The 23,868-nt window shown below is 49.2% G+C and overlaps 1 protein-coding gene across 1 annotated transcript in view; it reads left to right on the top strand.

Moving 5' to 3' along the window:
* The window catches only part of PCOLCE2 (procollagen C-endopeptidase enhancer 2), a 52,841-nt gene that overhangs the window by 11,064 nt on the left and 17,909 nt on the right, over positions 1 to 23,868 (top strand). Inside the window, exon 3 of the mRNA XM_066241579.1 lies at positions 20,882 to 21,137. Within this exon, the coding sequence (XP_066097676.1) occupies positions 20,882 to 21,137 (256 nt within the window). The remainder of the gene's footprint in view (positions 1 to 20,881; positions 21,138 to 23,868) is intronic.

Genomic DNA, 23,868 nt, shown 5'->3' with positions numbered 1-23,868 from the left:
GTGCTGAGACAATGCTGAGTACACAGTAAGTGTTCAATAAATGCACACTTGTTCCAGGTTTTTAAGGATAAAAACAAGAGAGTCCTCAGACTTTTATAAAAATATATGACTCTTGGGAAAAGCTGAACATTGACTAAATATTTGATATTGAGAGAGTATTGTTACTGTTTTCAGGTGTGATTATGGTGCTGTTTGTTTGTTTTGTTCTTTTCTAAATCCTTGTGTTTTGGACTGAATTGTTTCCCTAAAAATCCATATGTTGAAGCTCGAACTTCCATGAGACTGTGTTTGGAGATGGGGCCTTTAAGGTGGTCATTAAGATTAAATGAGGTCCTAAGGTTGGAGTCTTGATCCAACAGGAGTGTTGTCCTCATAAGAGGAAGAGACAGCAGGAGGGCAGGGAGCGCAGAAGAAAGGCCATCTGCACGTCAGGAAGGAAGGTCTCACCAGAAACCAACCCAGACGGCATCTTGATCCCCGCCTCTAACCCTCCAGAAGTATACGCCAGTAAATTTCTGTTGTTTAAAAAATCAAAAACAAAACGCCAGTCCATGAATGATGTTATCATGAACTCATTGCAAACTTGACAAATGACCGATACGTCTCCTCCTTGGCCTTTTCATCCACAACCTGTGCGTTTTTTCATCTCATCGTAGAATCAGAGTTCATATTGATGATTTGACACATTTAAAAAAAAATAGGTTATCAGTAGCAAAATACATAACACCTTGTGAAAAAGACTCTTCAGAGTTTGACCTGGGCTAGGAATGGATGGCCCACTGAGTGGAACTGGCTGAACCTTTGTTTAGAACAGTGGTTCTCAACCTTTCTAATGCCGTGACCCCCGCAATACAGTTCCTCATGTTGCGGTGACCCCAAACCAAAGGATAATTTTGGTGGCTACTTCATAACTGTAATTTTGCTACAGTTATGATTCGGAATATAAATACCTGATATGCATTATGTATTTTCCGATGGCTTTAGGCGACCCCGCTGGGGTCGCGACCCACAGGTTGAGAACCGCTGGTTTAGAGCGACCCACAGGTTGAGAACCGCTGGTTTAGAACTATGCAAATGAGAGGAAATGTTAGCCGAGAATGTCGGCAAACTCCCCTCCAATAGGTATATAGAAATGATTTAACATTGGTTCCTGAAGATAAACTATCCCATCTGAATGTGTTAGGCAGTTGCTCTTACTATCCTTCAGAAACAGCAATTAGTATGCGGAGATCAATGAAAATAACTTGAGTTCTTAGATTTAAAGCTGGGCAAACTTTACAAAACAGTTTTAAAATAAGATAAGCCATGTATGTGGTCCTATGGTTACAAATCATTGAAATTATGAGGTATTTATTATTTATTTTTATTTCAAAAAAATTTTTTTTCAGGCACAGAGCCAATTATTGAAGGGTCCGGTTATTTTCAGCACAGCTCGAGCTTGGGAAAAATCAGCAAATGTTTGCGCCATTTAAAACTTGATTATTTATTGAAGTCCTTTAACTCGGAAGTAAATAATGAGGGAGGATGAGAAAGTCAAGACTTTGTCAGAAATGGCAGGAGAATTATAACAATGAGTGGAGTCAGTTCCTTTTAAGCTTGAAAGTATGTGGCAAATTTTTCCTTATTTAGCTAATTCATGCAGAAGAAAAAAAAACAACACAAATTATACATGTGGATCTTCAGATTCCCTGGGGGAACATATGTGCTATCAATTTGATAACTTACCTATCCTGTTTTTCTATTCAGCTGGAAATTAAATATACTAGTTGTTATACAGATCATAGATCTAAAATAATGTCTGGTTTTCAGCATACCTTCTGTCAACCTACGGTTGACGTCAGCTTAACGCCCACACGTATCCCCAGTTTGAGGTGAGGAAACTCTAGTTCGTTCAAAACAGCTCGACTGTGATACAGCACAGCTGTGAAAGCCACACAGCTGGGACGCCTACCTGGGGCTAGGACCTTCTCTGGCTAAGACGGCTCTGCTGTGTGCCCCTCACTGCCGGTGTTCTCTGCTCTGTGCCAGTCTGGCTGGTATGTTCCGATCTGGTCCCACCTGCTCTGCTCTGCTGTTGAAGCTTCAGCAGCTCAGCTCCAGCCCCAGAAAAACCGTCTTCCTTGGAAAGGCAAAATGAGTCTCCCACAGCCCTAGGAGAACTGCCTTATATAGACAGAAGCCCCCGCCCCTGGCCCCTGATTGGTCTGCTCTCATGCAAATGAGGACTCCAAATCTCGCAGTTTGAGTGTTTCTAAAGGCACAGTCCTGATTGGTCTGAATGAAGCCACTCTGATTGGTCAGTGAAGAAGCTGATTGGGGAGGAATACAGCTGCACAGCTCTGATTGGATGGGTAAAGCCTCAGTCCTATTGGTTGAAATAGGATTCTGGAACTCCTCTATATAAGGGCTGGCTCAGGTGCTGGGAGCACAGTGCGAGCAGATCATTTGGTGCAGGCTTTTCCCTGAAGTGCAGTTTGCATGAGAGGTCGTTGTGGAGAAACGGCTGCCAGGCTCTCTGTTTTGTGCGTGGGTCTTTTTTTTTTTTTTTGAGTCCAGTTAGCCCCTGGGAGCCCTTTTTAGTAAGTATCTTCTTTCTCAGGGTCTACACTTCAAATATATTGTATTGTTTTATTCATTTGCCTCCAATTCTGTGAGGGATACGTTTTAGTGTGCCCATTTTCATTAAGTGGGGAAACTGAGGTCTAAAGAACTTGGCCTGACCTGTGGTGGCGCAGTGGATAAAGCGTTGACCTGGAATGCTGAGGTCACCGGTTCAAAACTCTGGGCTTGCCTGGTCAAGGCATATATGGGAATTGATGCTTCTTGCTCCTCCCCCCTTTCTCTCTCTCTCTCTCTCTAACTCTCTGTCCTCTCTAAAATGAATAAATAAATAAAATTTTTTTAAAAACTAAGCTTTTCAAAAAAAAATAAAAAAGAAATAAAGAACTTGTACAGTGCCTGAATATTGTTATGTTTGCAAATGGCGTGAGAAGCACAAAATTTCTGGCTCAGTGACACAGATGCACCACTACACACTTATTTAGCAAACAGATAAACATTTATTCAGCTCTTATTGAGTACCTACCATGCGCTACACATTGGGTTGGGCCCAGGGCGGGTACAAAGACCAGCCATCGTTTCTGTTCTCCGGGAGTTTATAATAGGGTAAGGAGTAGACAAGAGCATCCGTAGTAGTCACATATGTAGATAATTACGATGTTCACTCTAAGTGGTTTTCAGTATGGACAATTTGAAATACAGGCTTCTTTCCATTTATTTAAATTGTTAAAGGTCTTAGGTCACTTAAGATGAAAATATTTACTGCCTCATGCAAATAATAGAAGATGCTATGACCCATTTTACACCTGTCTACTACTCTAAGACTGGAGAAATTGTTTCTATGCCCCTTTTGGTCGTTCGACCCCCGCCGGGGGTCATGACCCACAGGTTGAGAACCACTGCCCTTGTCTGATGGCACAGAGCTATTTACCATACACTCCTGGATATTCCCAAAAATGCCTAATAAACAGTTATGGGCCATTGCCTTGGGAGTGATGTTATTAATGTATGTTAAAGTCATCACGCAGAACCCATGTTCCAAAGAGCCTGATTAAATTTAAGTGACATTCCTATTTTATTTAAAGAAGTAATAGATTAAAAATATGATGGGATTTATATCTTCATGATCACCTTCATGTGGCTTCATGAGCAGAAATTCCTCAGTGGTGGGCCATGGGGTGTGTAGAAATCGAAACATATAGTGATGTTCCGGTAAGATCAGTGCGAGGTATATCATTTGAGAAAACAAGTAGTGAATATAAACAGGAACTCAATATTTAAGTCAATTATACCTAAGGGCATAGCAAGGGATTCTAAAATTACTGTAACTATTATATGCCTGGCATAGGCGCTCAGGAGAGATAGGGAATGGAATTTTGGCCTTAAACACATATTTCCTGGCTTTAAACTACATGTAGGATTTAGCATTATCCAAGAGACTTAAATACCAACCTTAACTACGGTTTTGTTTTGTTTTTAAAGAAAGTGTAACGTATGCATTGTTGGACTAAGCTCAGTTAGGTCAGCTGCCTGGATAATAATTTAACCCAGTGCTTGAGTTAATATGATTGACATCTGATTCCTCAGTAGAGATGACTATAATTAACAGAGAAAGTCTGAACGACCAGGCTTGAGCCCTGACTGATCAGCCTAAGAGCACCATAGCTGGGGCGGGGGTGGGGGTGGGTGGGTTGTATCATGTTTTAAATAATAGAGTACAATTCAGAGACTTTGTGATTCTTGATGACATTTAAACTGTCCCAGTTGGGTTTCAGGAGGTAAGATAGGGAAAAATGAAAACATTTTCCTTGCTGCCTCAATCCTTCTGGGAAGCAGGAGGAGTATAAATCCTAAATAAATAAGCAAGGAGGGGACATATTCCACTGGGTCCTCCATCCAGTTTTTTGTTTGTTTGTTTGTTTGTTTGTTTTTAAATTTATTGTTCTACTTTTTTTTTACTTATTCATTTTAGAGAGGAGAGGGAGAGACAGAGAGAGAGAGAGAGAGAGAGAGAGAGAGAGAGAGAGAGAGAAGGGGGGGGAGGAGCTGGAAGCATCAACTCCCATATGTGCCTTGACCAGGCAAGCCCAGGGTTTCGAACCGGCGACCTCAGCATTTCCAGGTTGACGCTTTATCCACTGCGCCACCACAGGTCAGGCTCCATCCAGTTTTTTATGGTTTGGTTTTGTTTTTTTCTAAATGTGTTGAGTTTTCCTCCTTTGCTTCTAAAGGTTTCTGCTGCTTGTCTTCCTATGCTCTTTCACGTGGAAATCAAATATGTTTTTATTGATTGAACACCTGATGTTTTATAAATGTGTTTGTAGTGCTTGTATTTTTATTTTTTTTAATTCATTTTAGCAAGAGAGGAAAGAAGAGAGAGAGAGAGAGAGATCTATTTGCTATTCCACTTAGTCATGCATTCATTGGTTGATTCTTGTATGTGCCCTGACCAGGGATCGAACCCACAACCTTGGCACGTTGGGACAATGCTCTAACCAACTGAGCCACGTGGCCAGGCTACTACTTGTATTTTCAGTGCAATGCTCAGGCAGATGCCTTAGAGAGGGCTAACTGAGTAGAGAAGGAAATGACAAAACATGAAAATGGAGTCTTCACTGGGTATTTCTTTTTTCTGAAAGAGGTTCTCTTTACTGTATTAATGACCGAAAAAGGTCATTCCTTTCTGAAACATCCCTGTCTTAATGGAGCACAGAGATAACGCACTGAAAACCCCTCCGTTACATACATTGAGAAGGTGTATAATAGAGGTTAGAAACCCAGAAAGAGTTTTTAAGAACATATTATTAAAAAGACTAATTTTTTTTTTTTTTTTTTTTACTGTCACATCCTTTGCCCTCCTGAAGAATTCAAGGTGTGATGTGGAATTGTGGGTGAGTTTGAATTGTACCGTGACTTTGAAATCTTACAAATCTATCAGGTCCTGGCCCTGGCCTGTCGGCTCAGCAGTAGAGTGTCAACCCGGTGTGTGGAAGTCCCGGGTTAAATTCCCAGTCAGAGCACACAGGAGAAACATCCATCTTCTTCTCCACCCCTCCTCCTTCTCTCTCTGTCTCTCTTTCCTCCTGTAGCCATGGCTCAATCAGTTCAAGCAAGTTGGCCCCAGGTGCTGAGGATAGCTCCATGACCTCACCTCAGGTGCTAAAAATAGCTCAGTTGCTGAGCAACAGAGCACCAGCTCCAGATGGTCAGCGTATCACCTGGTAGGGGGCTTGCTGGGTGGATCTTAGTTGGGACACATGTGGGAGTCTGTCTCTGACTCCTTGCCTCTCACTTAAAAAAAAAAAAAAGAAAATCTATCCAGTCCTGACAGTCAAGAAAAGAGAGAGCAGTCTCATTGGTTAATTGCTTTAAGAAGGTTTCTCTTTTTTTGCACATTGTTCTGCCTGGAATTAGGAAAGCATGCCTGTGGATGGCCGCTGTCCCAAGTCCCTTGCTGCACAGGAGCTTGATATGTGCATTGCCAGTCCCTGATCCGATGAAGAATGCCATTCGCGCCATCAGCGTGTCTGCCGCCCCTCCCCACGCAGCAGCCCCTCCCCACGCAGCAGCTCTCCCCACGAAGCAGCCCTCTCCACACCAGCAGTGGGGCTTTTGTGGACACTGTGACTTTTTTAGGCTAGCCACTGGGGAGAATAGCAGTGTTGTCTTCAGGCACACAGTTTGTAAGACAACGAGAGCCCATGGGGCTGGTGTCCGGGAAACCACCAATATAAACATCTACACATAGATGAAACGGCCACACAGAAATGGGGAGGTGGCATGAGAGGTGCCCAAGCCTCTGCCATTAAATGTCACCTCTCATCCACCACCTCACCCCAAGGGCACTCCTGAGCACGACACGTAATGAAGCAGTGTGTCCCCCAGTGTGGAGCCAGCCGTGGGCTGCCCCAGGACCAGGCTGATGAGGACACGGGGAAGTCAGTGGTGATTCTGAGGCTGCTTTGTGCTCCTAGAAACAGATCAGTAGTGGATAGGGGGCCTGAGTGCTCACTACACACCATCCAAAAGACCCAGGGCTACTGCGGACCTTGGGAAGAAATCGTAATGTATTAATTCATTTAAAACTATGTCCCGGCCAGGGCTGGAGGAGGTGTGAGGTGGCTCTCGCTGGTCAGGGAGGTGTCCCAGACATGAGTACCAGTGGCTCAGGGTGACTGGGTTCAGGATAGAGGGTTACACCTGTGGCATTCCTCTGGCAACTAGAACAACAATGGGCATCGGGGACGCATGCTGACCTTCACTGGGAATGCAATGGGGGTTTCCAGAACTTTCTGAGGTTGACACTGTGGTCGGACCTGCCGTGCGAGGGTGACGTGAGGATGGAAGGGGCAGTCGGAGAAAGGCCCTGGGCACAGCGCTTGGGGCGAGCAGTCCTCAGGTAATGGTGTTGGCGATGACTTTTTTTCTGTTTTGCCAGGTAGCTAACACCGTGTTGGACACATGCAATGGGAGTTGAGTGACGGAAAGAATGTATGTATGAATGAACGAAGAAATGAACCAGTGTATGGGGCAGTTTCTCCACCACCTACCTCTAGGCAGAACCACACAGAAGCAATAGTTTCTGCAGAAAAGTATCCGTTGACCGCCAGACAGATCTGGAGATGGGGACTTGCTCTGTAAGATCTCGGAGTTGGTAGAATGCTGCGGTTGAAAGAGATGGTCTCGCCCTGTGTCCGCCCTTCTGCGTCTCTGGCTGTGTTCTGTGTGTGCTGTCTGCCCCCGCCCCGGGGTTGTACTGGGTGACTGTCAGTCAGCGGGACAACATCGTGACGCAAACAGGGCAGCCTACCGTCGTGGGTTTAATGTCAGTGTCCGACTCTTCCCGCCCCTGCACGGGTGAGGGCGAACGTTCCGGATGCTTCCTGGAGGGAAGCTCCCCTTGCCCCTCTCTACGCTGACATCCCACCGCAGGCGGTACCGGTGCAGGTTACACTTTTTGTCCGTGCAGTTGGACCACGATGCGACATTCATGCTGGTTCGGAAGGCTGTGAACTTGATGTGCACACCTGTTATGGACTGGAACGTGCCAACAGTTAAACAGGAAGACAAACAGTACAGACTAAGAGAGCATAGTCTATTAGCTAATTAACTTTAGGAAAAATACTAATTTTTTTTTTAGAGCCAACAAAAGCCTATAAAAATGTAAAGTAACATGAGGCTGAATGGTGTATAGATGAGGTTCAATTATTCTTCTAACATATTCTAACATTTGTAGGCTTGTTGAGTGAACTAGCATTATAACATAATATCATATTCAGCATTGGGTTTAAGTTTTAGGTATTTCATTTCTTATTTCTATTTTTTTTAAACAAAGTGAGAGGAGAGGAGGCAGAGATACAGACTCTCGCACGCACCACAACCCGGATCCACCCAGCATGCCCCATATGAGGTGATGTTCTGCCCATCTGGGACCATTACTCAGTTGCTCAGCAATCAAGCTATTTTTAGCACCTGAGATGAATCCTCATTGCTGGGGCCAACTTGCGGACCAATCGAGCCATTGTTGGGAGGGGAAGAGAGAGAGAGAAAGAGAAAGAGAGAGAAAAGGGGGAGGGGTGGAGAAGCAGATGAGCGCTTCTCCTGTGTGCCCTGATCAGGAATCAAACCCAGGACTTCCACACGCCTGCTGAGTCTCTACCACTGAGCCAACCAGCCAGGGCCAGGTATTTAATTTCATTTAGGCCATAAATCTCTTGATTATAAAAACAAGAACATAGTAGGTGGAAGTTTTCACATTTTATGAGGATGAATGAACAGTGAAATTGTCATCCTGTTGGTGACAATACTTGGCTCTGGCTGAATAGTGATTTTCACACTGACCCGAGGTACGTATTCACGACTATGGAGTACATCCAAGAAAACAGGTGTGGCAACTTGGGTTGCAGAGCAGTGTAACAAGCGGCAAGATTGTTTCCCTGCTCGGTGTTATTTTGTGAGCTGTGATGTAGACTGAAGGTGGGTACGGTTATGGATGCAGCCAGATGCTGGAATGAGAAGTCACAGTATTATTTTACTGGACTTAAGCTTAACACACATCTAATGAGCACCTACCCGGTAACAGGTACTGGTTAGGCACTGGGGAACTACGCAGACAGGCACTCGTGTCCTCGAGGGACTTCACAAGCCTGGCATGGACCGGGAACAGCAGGAAGGCAGCAAAGGGAACTCAGGGGAAGGCGGCGGACACCGAGCTCAGACAGGGAAGGGGGCAGGTCTTGTGCAGCCTTGTGCACCAGTGTGGGCTGTGAGGAGACAAAGACGACGCAGGGAGCAGAAGGAAACTGCGAAAATGATCGTCACCCTTGGAGAGACAGGCGAAGAGATTGTGCACGTAAAATAGAAACAGGATGCTAAGAAAACAGTAAGAAAAACCACGCTTGGAAATTAGTGACTTGATAAACAGATACGTGCATAGAAGGGCTGGAGGGTGAACTTGAAGGAGACACTCAGAAAGCAGACCAGGGGGAAAAGATACAATAAAAACAGGAGGAGAGCGAAGACGAGAAAATGAGGGGATATATCCGGACAGGCTCCGTCTGACTGGTGAGAGTTCTAGAAGAAGAGAACAGAGAATATGGAAAGAAGGGAATGATCTAAGTACAATCAGTGGAAAAAAACAAATACCATGGTGCATCTTTGTTCAAAATCCAGCAAACTTCTGGAGGGCGGGGTTGGGGCAGAATCTTACGGGAAAGAAAAGAGCATCAGCCCATCAGAAGTCAGGCAGCCATGGGACAGTGCCAGTCCCACATGATGACAGTTATTATTATTTTTTTTTTTAGAGAGAGGCAGAAAGAGAGAGACAGACAGAAACAGTTGCGTGTGCCCTGACCGGGGATCGAACCGGCAGCCTCTGCATTTCGGGCGATGGCAGTTATTTTAAAGCTGCCATTCTGTGCAAACGGGGCAGACAGGTGTGAGCCCAGAATAAAGACGTTCTTAGAGAAGCAAGATCTCAAACTTTTTATCTCTGTACACCCTTTGTCATCAAACGACTAAAGGATGAGCTCCAGGAAAATGAGGGATAATATAGCAAGCAAGAAAAATAAATAAATGAAGGGGCCCTGGGGTTTCCTGAGTCGGTGGTGCAGCAGGGGCAGCAGCCCGGGTTCCGGGATGGAGCTGATAGGGTACCAGTGCCTGTCCATCATCGAGACGGGTCTTAGTGATAGGTCCATAGAAAAGTAAGAATAAAGAACGAGGCAACTGTTCACCCTGGGAAAACAACGTGCCAAAAAAGAATTGGGACAGCTTGGTTCAGTAGCGAGTCATCTAAATTTATGTGGTCGTAATAACGGACATCCTGACCACCGCTCTGAGCAGAATGGTGATGGAGCCATGGAGGGTGGTGACGGTCAGCGAGGAGGAAGCACAATCCAGGAAGTAGCAGCACAAGCATGTCACTTAGAAACAAGAAGGTCAGTTCCAACCCAGGCCGTGGAAAGAATAAAACTGTTGGCCTCTGAGGACTCAGAAGATGGATAGGGGTGCGGAGGGATACAGTTACTCTCCAGGACGGCCCGGTGATGCTCTTTTACATCATAAACGGTGGGTGCTGGTTTCTTTTCATAGAAGAACCAGGTTAGTTCTCTTGGGCAACTCTGCTGCCACCATGCAAACCCTGTTTTTTTCACAAGCACACTGGCTGCTGATTTGAACTTGTTCTTCTTTTCAAATGTGTTTATGACCTCACTGTGATTCCTCTTTCTCTCAGAAGGGAAGGGCGTTTTGTTTCATTCCTTAAAAAAAAAAAAAAAAAGATAATTTTGCGTTTCTGATCCATGACATACTTCTCAGATGAAATTACAGATCCCAAAAATATTTTCTTGAAAATGTCATTTCAGATTTTTCTCTTAGGCTGTGGCATTCCACACATCAGACTCACATGGCACGCAGAAGAAAGTGTGGGTGCCGCATGACAAAAAGACCCCGGGCTCGCAAATAAAAGGTCTCCCCCCACCCCGGCTCTTGTGTATCTGTCTCCCCCAAGCCTTGCTTTAAGACAACACGTACGGGCGACCCTTTTCTCCAAGAATCTCCACCAATGTTGCTTTTCCTGTGCTCTGTTCACTTGTGTTGAAAACATCTCTAGAATTGAAAGGATAGCCAAACATGACGGAATGTACTTTGCTCCATTGTTTTCTTTGTTTGTTTTTGTTTTGTATTTTTCTGAAGTTGGAAACGGGTAGGCAGTCAGACAGACTCCCGCATGCGCCCGACCAGGATCCACCTGGCACGCCCACCAGGGGGCAATGCTCTGCCCATCTGGGGTGTCGCTCTTTTACAACCAGAGCCATTCCAGCACCTGAGGCAGAGGCCACAGAGCCATCCTTAGCGCCCGGGCCAACTTTGCTCCAATGGAGCCTTGGCTGCAGGAGGGGAAGAGAGAGACAGAGAGGAAGGAGGGGGGAGGGGTGAAGAAGCAGATGGGCGCTTCTCCTGTGTGCCCTGGCCGGGAATCGAACCCGGGACTTCCACAAGCCGGGCCGACGCTATACTGTTGAGCCAACCAGCCAGGGCGCTCCGTTGTTTTGAGGGTGAATTGCAGCGTGCACCTTGTTCCTACTGGATGCTCTCAGTTCTGTGGTTGCTCCAGACTGTTTGCTGTCACTGGCTGCTGTGCCCATGGCCTGAGACTGTGCCTGCTTTTTGGTGGTCACGTCACCCTCCTGATTCCTGTAGAACTTACGAGCACCAAGAACAGGGTAGATATCACCTGCAGTTACCTGTCACTGACCTGGGGGAAGGATGACTCGGGCATGTCCCTACTATCCAGGTGTTGATCGTGGTCAATCACAGCAAGTGCACATCAAACAACCCCCCCCCCATCAGTGGCCAGCACAGCAAATGGTTACTTCGTGCTCACGCCACAGTTCAGTGCAGGGGACAGCTGTCCTGGGCAGTGACTCCCTGGGCAGCTAGCTCTGCTGTCCCCGGGGGATCTCCTTGTTCCCACCCCTCTACCCCCTCCTGGAAGCACAGAGAACCCCAGAGGGCTGCACAGGACATTGTACGGCTAGGGCTGGAGGCGGGGATCCCACTCATACCTGCAGCCTGTTGACCAGCACTTAGTCACATGGCGCCACCCTAACCGAAAGGGATGCTGGGTAATGTCGACTTCCTGTGCGCCCAGGGACAGGGGACACAGGACCGGTGAGCATGTCCACAGCCTCGGCAGCGGTCAGGCCCCAGGAAGCACAGTGGGCAGCAGTCAGGGGGCCAGGGCTCTGCCACCCGACTGGGCGGGTGGCTTTCGGGAAGTCAGTATAGCCACTCTGAGCGGTTTCTTCCTTCCAATAAGGTGCTCGTACTCCTTGCCTTGAGCCGGGAGTGACTTTACATTGTTATTAAATGTATACACTAGCCGTAGGAGTTGTGGCCCACACTGTTTTTTTAAAAAATAAGGATCCCAGTGATTTATTCAATGACTCTGAATTCCTGTAATAGTCCGGCATTGGACGAGCTACGGACAAGCTCTGACCTCCAGAGCTTGCCTTCTGGTGCAGAGATGGGTGATAAATAATCTCTGGGACAGCTCCTGACTAGGTGACCGGACACAGCTGAAGGGCTCAGGACAGGCCTGTGTAGAAAGGGGACACTTTCAACTTGAAGCTGAGACCTAAATGAAGAGGTGGAGGCCGACAGTCGGACGTGACGATCGGGGAGCGAGACTGCGTGCAAAGGTCCTGAGGTAGAAATGGGCTTGGAGGGTCTCTCGGACAGCTGGGTTGTCATCTGAGAGGGACAGACGCCTGTGAGAGCTGGTCAGGGCCGTATCATTGTAGCAGGGCCTTAGTCTCCCTGGGCCTTGGTGTCCTGGGCGGCAAACTATATAATACCAATCATGCCAACTTCACAAGGCTGCTTGTAAGGGACACAGTGAAGTAACTTGTGGAACGTGCTTGAAAAGAGGCACGGCCCCAGTGTGGGGCTGTGAGGGACGGTTTTATTCCGGATATAGTGGGAGAGTCCTGGACCGGTTTCAGCGGGGGGTGTCACCCAGTCCGCTGGTGCCTCTGGGCGGGGCCTCAGGTGGTTGAAGGTGCCTTTCCTCCTCCCAGACATCCGCGTGTGAAGGTTGTGTTGTGTTGTGTTTGTGGGTGAAATCCCCAACCAAAAACAAAACAAGAGCCTGACCGGGCAGTGGCGCAGTGGATAGAGCATCGGACTGGGATGCGGAAGACCCAGGTTTGAGACCTCGAGGTCGCCAGCTTGAGCGCAAGCTCATCTGGTTTGAGCAAAGTTCACCAGCTTGAACCCAAGGTCGCTGGCTCGAGCAAGGGGTTACTCGGTCTGCTGAAGGCCTGCGGTCAAGGCACGTATAAGAAAGCAATCAATGAACAATTAAGGTATTGCAATGCGCAACGAAAAACTAATGATTGATGCTTCTCATCTCTCCATTCCTGTCTGTCTGTTCCTGTCTATCCCTCTCTCTGACTCTCTCTCTGTCTCTAGGGGAAAAAAAAAGAGTATAAAAAAAAAAAAGTTCAAATCATCACATGCTATTTCCACTAGTCAAAATTTTTTATTTTTCAAACATTTATAAGATTCCCTTAAAAAAAAAGAAATAAAAAGATTACTTGACTATCCGTGAATAAAATCTTGTCCTCTTCTCGTTGGGCCCCTCTCTTGAGATACAACCAAGCACGTATATTTGTACGTGGAGTTTCGGTTCGGTGCGGGTTACGTGTGAGGCGACACTCTGCCTCCCGCGCTCTTGAACTCGATGTGGAATGAAACGCACCGGGCCTCAGAGCAGAGCACGCTCACCGTCCCAGGGCGATCGCGTCGTGGACGAGGGAAGTCTGGGGGAGGTTGCAACGTGGCTTTGAAAACCATGGGCGGGGCTGTGGAAACCTCTCTCTCCGCTCCAGTTAGTCAGTGATGAGTCAGGGAGAAGAAAAATCCCCACCGACACTGAGGATAGTGACCGCTCCTGCGGAAATCTCGCCCACCCCTGGGCAGCTGGCCCTGGATTTGCACTGTGTGTCCTGAAAACGAACCCCCGTCGGCCTGAACCGCGGTCCCCCTTGGTTCGCTGGCAGCCGCTTGGCAGTGGGCATCATCGGGAGACTTGGCACGGTCGCCTGTGACAGTGAGACCCTCCGGGGGCTGCGGGGGTGAGCGAGGTCGCCTGTGACAGTCAGGCCCCCCGGGGGCTGCGGGGGTGAGCGAGGTCACTGTTGCCGCACTGGCTCTCGGGACTCCCGGCTGTGGAGGAACACGGAACGCAAGCGCGGAATTGCTTTCCTCCGGGCAGACAAACGAGTCCCCTGGTTGGTGTCATCGCACGCCAGCCCCCGTAGCTTTGTCCAGGTGCCACCAAAAAGCTCCCTAATGGCGTTTCTGCATGGAATGTGAGCCCTTGACAGTCGATTTGGAATCTAGAGCTTCTTGAAAGATACGTATCTTCCGTTCTGTAAAGAAAGGTTTGGCAGGACGGCAGCCCCAGCGGGGGTGGGGCGCCCCCCCCCCGCCGGCCGGACAGGGCTGGGGGCTGTTAGAGCCCCCAGGAGGTGGTGGCTTGGCCTCTGATCTGAGAGAAGGAACTGGTTTCCCGTTTGGCTTCCGAAGAATTCTTGCATTTAACATCTTTGTGATGCACCTGAGACCAGGTGCTGTCCAGCAGCTGGCCGGGGACAAGGCAGGGGACAAGGCTGGGGACAAGGCCGGGGACAAGGCCGGGGACAAGGCGGGGGACAAGGCCGGGGACAAGGCGGGGGACAAGGCAGAGGACAAGGCCGGGGACAAGGCGGAGGACAGGGCCGGGGACAAGGCGGGGGACAAGGCCAGGGACAAGGCGGAGGACAGGGCCAGGGACAGGGCAGGGGACAAGGCTGGGGACAAGGCAGGGGACAGGGCCGGGGACAGGGCGGGGGACAAGGCGGGGGACAAGGCCGGGGACAGGGCCGGGGACAAGGCGGGGGACAGGGCCGGGGACGAGGCGGGGGACGAGGCAGGGGACAAGGCGGGAGGGGCCCTTGCCTCCTAGGGCCCTATCTGTCAGGGAAAACTGACCATGAGTTGGTACCTGGGTTGAGCCGTGCCATGCTCAGAGACCGAGGGGCGGGCTGCCCACCTGGGAGAGCCCACCTGGGAGGCAGTGTCCCCAACTTTTTTTGGGCCACGGACCGGTTTAATGTCAGAAAATATTTTCACGGACCAGCCTTTAGGGTGGGACGGATAAATGTATCACGTGACCGAGACAAGCGTCGAGAGTGAGTCTTAGACAGATGTAACAGAGGGAAGCTGGTCATTTAAAAAAAATAAAACATCGTTCAGACTTAAATATAAATAAAATGGAAATAATGTAAGTTATTTATTCTTTATCTGCGGACCGGTACCAAATGGCCTACAGAACAGTACTGGTCCGCGGCCCAGGGGTTGGGGACCACTGCTGGGAGGGGATGGGTGCAATCTGGGTTTGCCTCCAGGAAGAGGTGGCGTTGGCACCGTTTCCCTGGCTCATGCTCAGAGAAAGGGCAGAAGAGTGAAAGTGTTCAGGGCGGAAGGCAGAGCCTGGGAAGGCCCTGGGTGGGTTTTTATTTTATTTTTAATTTCTCCCCCTCACCCAGAAAATTCCAGGATGCCCAGGTTGTGGAGGGATTGTAACAGTGTTGTCCTATTTCCAATTATCTATAAAACACAGAACACACAATGCTGTGTGTGGACTCACTGTGCGCACAAAGGTATTTCGGCTGATACGGAAGGAAACCCGCCATGTTTGTGACAGTGGTCGCTTCCGAAAAAGGAGGGAGGGAGGGGGCCTGGGCCGAGGACAAAGAAAAGCTAACCTCATTTTATCAGAAAATGTGAATTTATTTTACCAAAGGAGACCTTAAAAAGGTGTTGACAAAGCAATGATCGATCCTGGCTGGTTGGTGCCTAGGCATTTGTTCTATCACTCTCTATATCTATGTTCTGTTCTATATTTTCACAATATATTTTTTTAAGATTTTACTTATTGATTTAGAGGGAAAGGGAGAAAGGGAGAGAAGGAGAAAGAGAGGGAAGTTGTAGTTGCTTCACTTTAGTTGTTTATGGTTGCTTCTCGAATGTGCCCTGACCAGGCAAGCCTGGAGTTTTGAACCGGTGACCTCAGTGTTCCAGGTCCGTGTTCTGTTTCCTGCGCCACCCCAGGTCAGGCTCACAATTTTCTTAATGAAGAAAAATCAAGGCTACCGACTGTGGCCTCTCTGAGTGGAAGGGTCATCTTCAGAGACGAAGCTTTCCGAAGTCCTTCAGACTGACCTCTGGGACGCTGGGATCATGTGGCACAGCGGCGTTGGACGAGCTTGGCGGCTGGCGTGTGAGTGACAGCCTCCGCGCCCCCAGCAACCGGTCCGTGGCGCCTCCTGCTCGCTATCAAACCTCTCCTAGGCCTCCAGTCAAGACCGCGCTGGTCTCTGGTTACAGCGGACACCCACCCCGCTTCCTTCCGAAGAGTTTCCGCCAGGGGCGTTGGGACCAGCCCGTGCCCCGAACCACAGGGATTCTCTCGCTGAACGTCCTGTGTCTCATTCTCAGGGAGGCTGCAACGTCTCCTTGCAATGGGAGCAAGTGAAGAACTTTCTAGAAGGAATGATGATGGATCCCCGCTGGGGATGAGTAGCCAGGGCCTGCATCCATCTCCACAGCTGACGACAGGAATGAACCAGCAGAATCTCCTTGGTGTCAGAGAACTGGGAACTTGGCAACAAGAGGAGATGGTGCTACCCTGTGCCCTTCCGTGTCACCGTCACCTAGAGACCTCGGGAATGTCTTCCCCACTTCTTGTCATTTCTGGCTCCTGGTTCACTGTCACCGTCTTCACTGTTCTTTCCTCCTTCTCATGGTTCACAGTAATTGCAACGTCCCCGTGGATGACCCTCCCCCCTCCAGCGAGCTGATCCCCCACCATTCCTCAGCTGCCCGCTGCCAGGGTCACTGTCCTCGCCTCCGCCACAATCTAGGGCTGCTCACCCCGCTGTGCCCTGATTTCTGTCCTGATTTCTGTCCTCAATCCCATGGTCCATCTTCACCGGTCATTCCCCTGCCCTCGTCCTCAACTCTCTTGTTGGCTCTCTCTTCTTCCATGGTCCCTCACCTGGCAAACACCCCTCCCTGCTGGCCCCCAGCCCGCCACTGCAGGTCCGGCTCCCTGCCTGCTCTGCACCCCGACCCAGGGAGCTGGCAAACACCCCTCCCTGCTGGCCCCCAGCCTGCCACGGCCAGGTCCGGCTCCCTGCCCGCTCTGCACCCAGACCCAGGGAGCTGATTGTGGCGTGGCGGGCCTGCTACGCTTCCCCGTTCCTTGTCACCCTGGTCCTCCGTTCTCAGACTCCCGAAGCTGCCCTCAGACCTGCTCCTGCTGCTGATCCCCTTGCGTTCTGTTTCAGCGAGGAAAGAAAAGCCATCAGGAGAAAAGTCTCATGGGCTCCTCCCACCTCAGCGACTACCCTGCGTGCCCCTGCCTTCTCCGACACCCAGACACACACACACACACACACACACACACACACACACACACACACACTGGGAGAATCATCGAAGCTCCTGTCTGGGTCACCTCCTCCACCGTGCCTGAGGTCACATCTCCGTCTTCCCATGCTTGCTCAGTGACACTTCTCCGGCCATTCTCCCTCTCTTACTTCATCCATTTGTTTTGCCAACTCTACAGAATGAGTCCCATTGAGGGCAAATGTGCCTTAAAACAGCCCACGTAGCCCTGGCCAGTTGGCTCAGTGGTAAAGCGTGGTCCCCGTGTGTGGATGTCCCAGGTTCAATTCCCGGTCAGGGCACACAGAAGAAGCGACCGTCTGCTTCTCTACCTCTCCCCCTCCTCTACTCTCCACCTCTCTTTCTCTTTCTCTCTCCCACAGCCATGGCTCCACTGGTTCAAATGAGTTGGCCCCAGGAGGTGAGATTGGCTCCCTGGCCTCTGCCTCAGGCGCTAAAAATAGCTCAGTTGCCAAGCAACAGAGCAATACCCCAGATGGGCAGAGCATCGCCCCGGAGGTGGCTTTCCAGGTGGATCCCAGTCAGGGCGCATGCAGGTGTCTTTCTGCCTCCCATCCTCTGACTTAATAAAAGAAAACAGAAAGCACCAGCTAATGTAAAATCCTGTCTTGACCTCACATCCCCTTCCAGCAACACTTCTTGAAAGGTTCGCCCATATTCCCTGGGTCCAGTTCCTCTCACTTCCTTTTCTCTTCATGTTTGTCTTATCAGGCTTTGTCCCTGCTGCTCCGCAGACACAACTTTGTCGGAGTGACCGCCGGCCTTGAGTTGCTAACCCCAGTGGCCATTTCTTGGTCCTCATCTTCCTCTCGACTCAGCCGACCGCTCCTTCCTTCTGGACACAGCCTCTTCCTTTGGGCTCTAGGCCCCACCCCTCTGGTTGCCTTCTACTTAGGGTCTCGATCTCTTTCGTGGTTTGACCTCACCTTGAAACCGGATGACCTTGGCATGCCCTGGGGCTCTATTCTTAGACCTCCCTCCCCCCCCTTTTTTTTTTAAATCTACACTCATCTCTAGGTGGAATGTCTCATGGCTTTGAATCACCCTCCATAATGTCTATCAGCACATGGATACCAATAGTCGTTTTTCCTGCGAGGACAATCCAAACTGAACTCGTTGAGTTCAAAATATTTTTCTTGGCTGGGAATTTTTCAGTGACTCATAGAGAGCTAGCTGGCTTAGAGTCAAGGTTACAGATGGTATCTCACTTTTCACAAATGTCTGATCATGGGATAAAAGCAGAGGTGGTATGCGACAAACAAACAAAAAAAAAACAAGGAAGTTCTGTAACAGATCTCAGCACGAATGTTTAATATTCTAGTAGCATTTTCTGCTATCCATTTCTTAGGCTGTGGCTTTAGAACTCCTGATATTCACGTTATCAAGATAAGCTCCTAGCAACTTCCTCAAATAATTAAAAAGGGAACAGCCTGATGACCCAGCAATTCCCCTTTTGGGGAATTTACCCAAAGAAACCCCAAACACTGTAATTCGAAGGACTATATTCATTGGAGCATTATTTACAACAGCCAGGCTATGGAAGCAACCCAGTGTCTGCCCATCCATAGATAAATGGATAAAAATGTAGTTGTACCTGCCTGACCAGGCGGTGGCGCAGTGGATAGAGCGTCAAACTGGGACACAGAGGACCCAGGTTTGAAACCCCGCGGTCACCAGCTTGAGCGTGAGCTTATCTGGTTTGAGCAAAGCTAACCAGCTTGGACCCAAGGTCGCTGGCTCGAGCAAGGGGTCACTCGGTCTGCTGTAGCCCCACAGTCAAGGCACATATGAGAAAGCAGTCAATGAACAACTAAGGTGTCGCAACTGATGCTTCTCATCTCTCTCCCTTTGTGTCTGTCTGTCCCTATCTGACCCTCTCTGTCTCTGTCACACACGCACAAAAACTGTAGTTGTACATACATTCAATGGAATGTTACTCGGCCATAAAAAAGGAATGAACTTCTAACATTTGTGACAGCATGGATGGACCTATGGGAAGTGAGCTAGGTCAGTCAGAGAAAGACAAACGCCATAGGATTTCACTGATGTGTGGAATCTAAGGAACAAAGTCAATGAGCAAACAAAACTGAAACAGAATCACAGACTCAGAGAGAGAACTGCGGCTGCCAGACGGGCGGGGGTGGGGGGCCGGGTGACACGGGTGAAGGCACTGAGAAGCACAGATTGGCGGTTACGGGAGAGCCACAGGGAAGTTCTTACTGTACAGCGAGGGAACACAGTCAGCCATACTGCAGTCACCGGGTAGGGGCAGTTTTGGGGTATAGGGGAAAAACGGAGAGGGCACTAGGTCAAGTCTATGATTGTCTAACCACCAAGCTGCACCCCTGAAGTAAAAGTAAAATAAAATTGAAAGAAGGAGAAAGCTCCTAACCTCTAGACTGCAACCATGGCAAGACCAGAACATTCCCCTTCTTGTGACGCTCCGTGACTGTTTCTCCATTGGGATGGGAGGTGATGATTGACAGAAAAGGAAAATAGCCCTGAAACACTTCTTCTTATCGTAAAAAAAAAATAAAAATAAAAGAATTCATGGCACTGAACTCACCAACATGGGGAGCCATGTTTCTGTGAGAGCATCAGTTGACTCTTGAGTCTTCTGACAGTTCATTAAAATGAATCTAAACCGCCTGACCTGTGGTGGCGCAGTGGATAAAGCGTCAACCTGGAAATGCTGAGGTCGCCAGTTCGAAACCCTGGGCTTGCCTGGTCAAGGCACATATGGGAGTTGATGCTTCCAGCTCCTCCCCCCTTCTCTCTCTCTCTCTCTCTCTCTCTCTCTCTCTCTCTCTCTCCCTCTCCTCTCTAAAATGAATAAATAAAAAAATAAAATATAAAATAAAATGAATCTAAACCAACCAGTGTGGCTTGTGGGTTTGTTTTGTTTTTAAATCTCCGACCTTTGTCATCCGTAAGATGTGACAGAATGACATTTTTTATGCTCTTCAGCGGGGGACCTCGTCTAGATAAAAAACGATGAAAGGAATCTGATCAAGACTTTATGACTCAACTCCTTGAACGAGGAAATTAGAAGGTGCTGGGAATGGGGCGGGGCATGGGCTTTTGTGAGAATTCTGCCACATGCTCTGCAGCCATCTTCCTTTATGTTGTTGTTGCTGTTCTCGTGCCTATTCAGGGGCTAAGGAGGGACATGTCAGCAGGATTATGTGGGGGAAGCCGTGGGGAAAAAAGTTTTACCGGAAAGAGAGGAGCCATGCTTCCCACCCACGTGCTGTGTTTCGGGTTACCTGGTAACCAGTGTTTCTAGCTGGGGATCGAAGGCTCGGGGGCTTTGAGAAGGGGTGATTCAACCAGTGCGTTAATGTCGCCGGTCTATGTGGTTGGTCTGGGTCTTCCAGGACCCAGAGGGAATGATCCAGAGATTAGCTGCACAATTGTTGAATACCCCCCTCCCCCATGTTCACTTGTTAGAGAGAGTCCCTCTGGTGAGATTGTCCCATTGTATTTGTGAGCCATGACCCTTCCCCTGTCTCTTTGGCACTGTTTTAGCATATGCCGAGGTCCGATCAGGACCGGTGTTCTCCGTGAGCGATGACATCAACGAGTAAGCCTGGGCCTGGGACCCACGCTGCCCTAGAAAACAGTGGCATTTGTCCGAGATGACCCCTGTTTGAGTTTTATGAGGCACACCCCGTCGGGCGCAGTTGAGGTTGGAGAGGAGAAAAAGCGTCCTCGTAGCCAGTGGCCGAGTGGGAGCCCCCCGCCATGTTGCTCTCATGACAAGGTTTCCAACGGGCTCCCCACCCCGCCCCGCCCCCGGCAGGTGCCCAAGGGCAAAGTGGTCGTCCTGCATTTCCGCTACCTGGACCTGGAGAGCGACAGCCTATGCCGCTACGACTTCGTGGACGTCTACAACGGCCACGGCAGCGGCCAGCGCCTCGGCCGCTTCTGCGGCACGTTCCGGCCCGGGGCCCTGGTGTCCGGCGGCAACAAGATGCTGGTGCAGATGGTCTCCGATGCCAACACGGCGGGCAACGGCTTCATGGCCACGTTCTCTGCCGCGGAGCCCAACGAAAGAGGTATGTCCCGGGCCCTGGCCGGTTAGCTCCGTCGGTGAAGAGAGTCATCCCGCAATGACAAGGTTGAGGGTTCGATCCCCGGTCGGGGCACACGTGGGAAGCAACCACTGAATGCACGACTGAGGGGAACAACAGATGAATGCTTCCCTTCCCTCTCCCCTCTCTCTCCCTTCCTCTCTCTGTCTCTACAAAAGAAACATCAATAGTGGTCAGGTAGATGGTTGCTGGGAGCGTTACTCTGCAGCTCTAATGTTGCTGGTTCAGTTCCCCGATCGGGGCACATACGGAGCGGCAGCACCAGATTCTTGTCTCTCTCTTTAAAAAGAAAAAAAAAAAAAAAGGTGCGTCCCTACCTTGTGGCAGTAACCACAGTGACTGAAGGCCTACTGTGTGTCAGCGCTGGTCTCGGCACTTTGTATGTATTCACCCCTTTAATTTAAAGTTTATGAGAATGCTCTTCTACCACAGAGAGGTCATAAATGCTGCTGAACCACCAGGAGACCGTCACAGATCAGTTCCCTTTTTCTTTTTAAAGCCCATATATATGTTAAAAATCCAGCTATGGAAACTCAGCGAGTAAAAGCACGAGGTCTGTAGACACGTGTACACAGACCGCTAGAGAAAACACACCCCTTCGTTCGATGGCAGCCCCCACTCAGACACAGTCACGGCAGGTGGTTCTCCAGCCTCTCCAGTCTGAGGGCTGAGAACTCCCGCAGTCGTTTTTAAAAACGTCAGGGGGATCGTGCAGTCACATTGTTTCACAACATCCTCTTTTCATTTAACACCGTGTGCTGGGATGTTTTCACATCAGTACACGTGCGTTCCCAAGGATAGAAACCTCTGCCCTCAAAAGATAACTGCATTGACTGACCTGTGGTGGCGCAGTGGATAAAGCGTCGACTTGGAATGCTGAGGTCACCGGTTCAGAACCCTGGGCTTGCCTGGTCAAGGCACATACGTGAAGCAACTACTACAAGTTGATGCTTCCTGCTTCTCTCCCCCCCCCTTTCTCTCTCTCTCTCTCTCTCTCTCTAAAAACCAATCAATAAAAAATCTAAAAAAAAAAAGAACCTTAAGGAATTAAGTTTAAAAAACAAAAAAGGTCATTGCCGAGGGCAAGATCTGTTAGGTCCACAGCCTTTTGCCTGAGGGCAGTCAGTCCCCAGTCGGACCTAGCCTGGGGTTGCCGAGCAACAGGACTGGACTGGGGTGTCCGAGGTTGGACTCTGCGGCTGACAGAGTAGCCAGAACGTTTGGGAGGGAGTCCTGGCTGGAGCTGCAGGGGGCCTGGGGCACACGGTGTCCACATAAAATCCACCCCTTCCTTGGCCGACAGCTGCATTCTGCACGAGTGGGGAGGGCTCAGAGCCTGGCACCAAAGCGTCAGTGAGAAGATGGACGGACAGACACTGAAGCAGCTGCCAGCACCAGACAGACATGTTTGCAGCTTGGGTCTAGCTGAGTTCAGTGCCAGCTACAGCACAAATCATTTTTATAAGAACACCAGAGAATCTGGACCCCGTGTAATGTATGGTTCATAATGTCCACTGTCCCACCATGTCAGGAAACCAGAAAAGAGCACCTACATTCCAGCAAAAAGAAAGTTTTCAGTCCGTGAAAACTGACCCCCCCCAGACAACTCATATGTTTTGCAATTAGCAGACAGCACTTTAAAGCAGTGATTAGATATATGTCTAAAAACTTAAAAGGAAATCATATATATATAAAATAGCTTGAAAACCTCAGAAGAGAAAGGGCAACTATAAAAAATAGTAAAATGGCTGGCCCTGGCTGATTGGCTCAGTGGTAGAGTGTTGACCTGGTGTGCAGGAGTCCTGGGTTCGATTCCCGGCCAGGGCACACAGGAGAAGCGCTCACCTGCTTCTCTACCCTTTCCCTCTCCTTCCTCTCTCTCTCTCTTCCTCTCCCACAGCCAAGGCTCCATTGGAGCAAAGTTGGCTCAGGCACTGAGGACTATGGCCTCTGCCTCAGGCACTAGAATGGCTCTGGTTGCAACAGAGCAATGCCCCAGATGGGCAGAGCATCGCCCCCTGGTGGGCGTGCCAGGTGGATCCCGGTGGGGCACATGTGGGAGTCTGTCTGCCTCCCTGTTTCTCACTTAAGAAAAATACTAAATAAATAAATAAAATGGTAATTCTAGAACTGAAAGACACAGAATCTGACATTTTAAAATTTACAAGCAAAAAAAAAAACACAAGAAAAAAATTTTTACAAGCAACTTGGAGATGAGAGAAGCAAGAGCAGTGACTTTGAATAGAAAGGATCTGATATGAAGAACCAGAAGGGGAAATACTGACACGAGAGAGCCCCAGCTCCAGACAGTGAGACAGTGTCCAGTGGTCCTGCCCGTGGGTCATTTGCATCCCAGAGAGTCACAGAGGGAATAAGGTGCAGGAAAAAAATCTGAAGAAATAACGGCTCTGAGCTACCAAGCTTTAGTGAAGTGCGTCCATGTCCAGACCGAGACCAACAGACTTCAAATGGGATCAATAAACCTGAAGCCGCACGGAGGCACATCCAAACTAAAAGTGACAGAAATCGAAAGATGGGGGGACATCTTAAAAGCGCTCTGATAAAACCCAGAAGACGCACCAGGGAAAGAGGGCTTGTTTCATCAGAAACGAGGGCGTCTGGAGGCAGGCCGGGGCCGGCATTTCCAAAGTGCCGGACAGAAGTGCCAACCCAGAATTCATAGCCAGTCTTCAAA

Source organism: Saccopteryx bilineata, chromosome 8, assembly GCF_036850765.1.
Source record: "Saccopteryx bilineata isolate mSacBil1 chromosome 8, mSacBil1_pri_phased_curated, whole genome shotgun sequence".
Classification (NCBI taxonomy): domain Eukaryota; kingdom Metazoa; phylum Chordata; class Mammalia; order Chiroptera; family Emballonuridae; genus Saccopteryx; species Saccopteryx bilineata.
The sequence above is the reverse complement of the archived record's forward strand: the minus strand, read 5'-3'. Positions and strand labels throughout refer to the sequence as shown.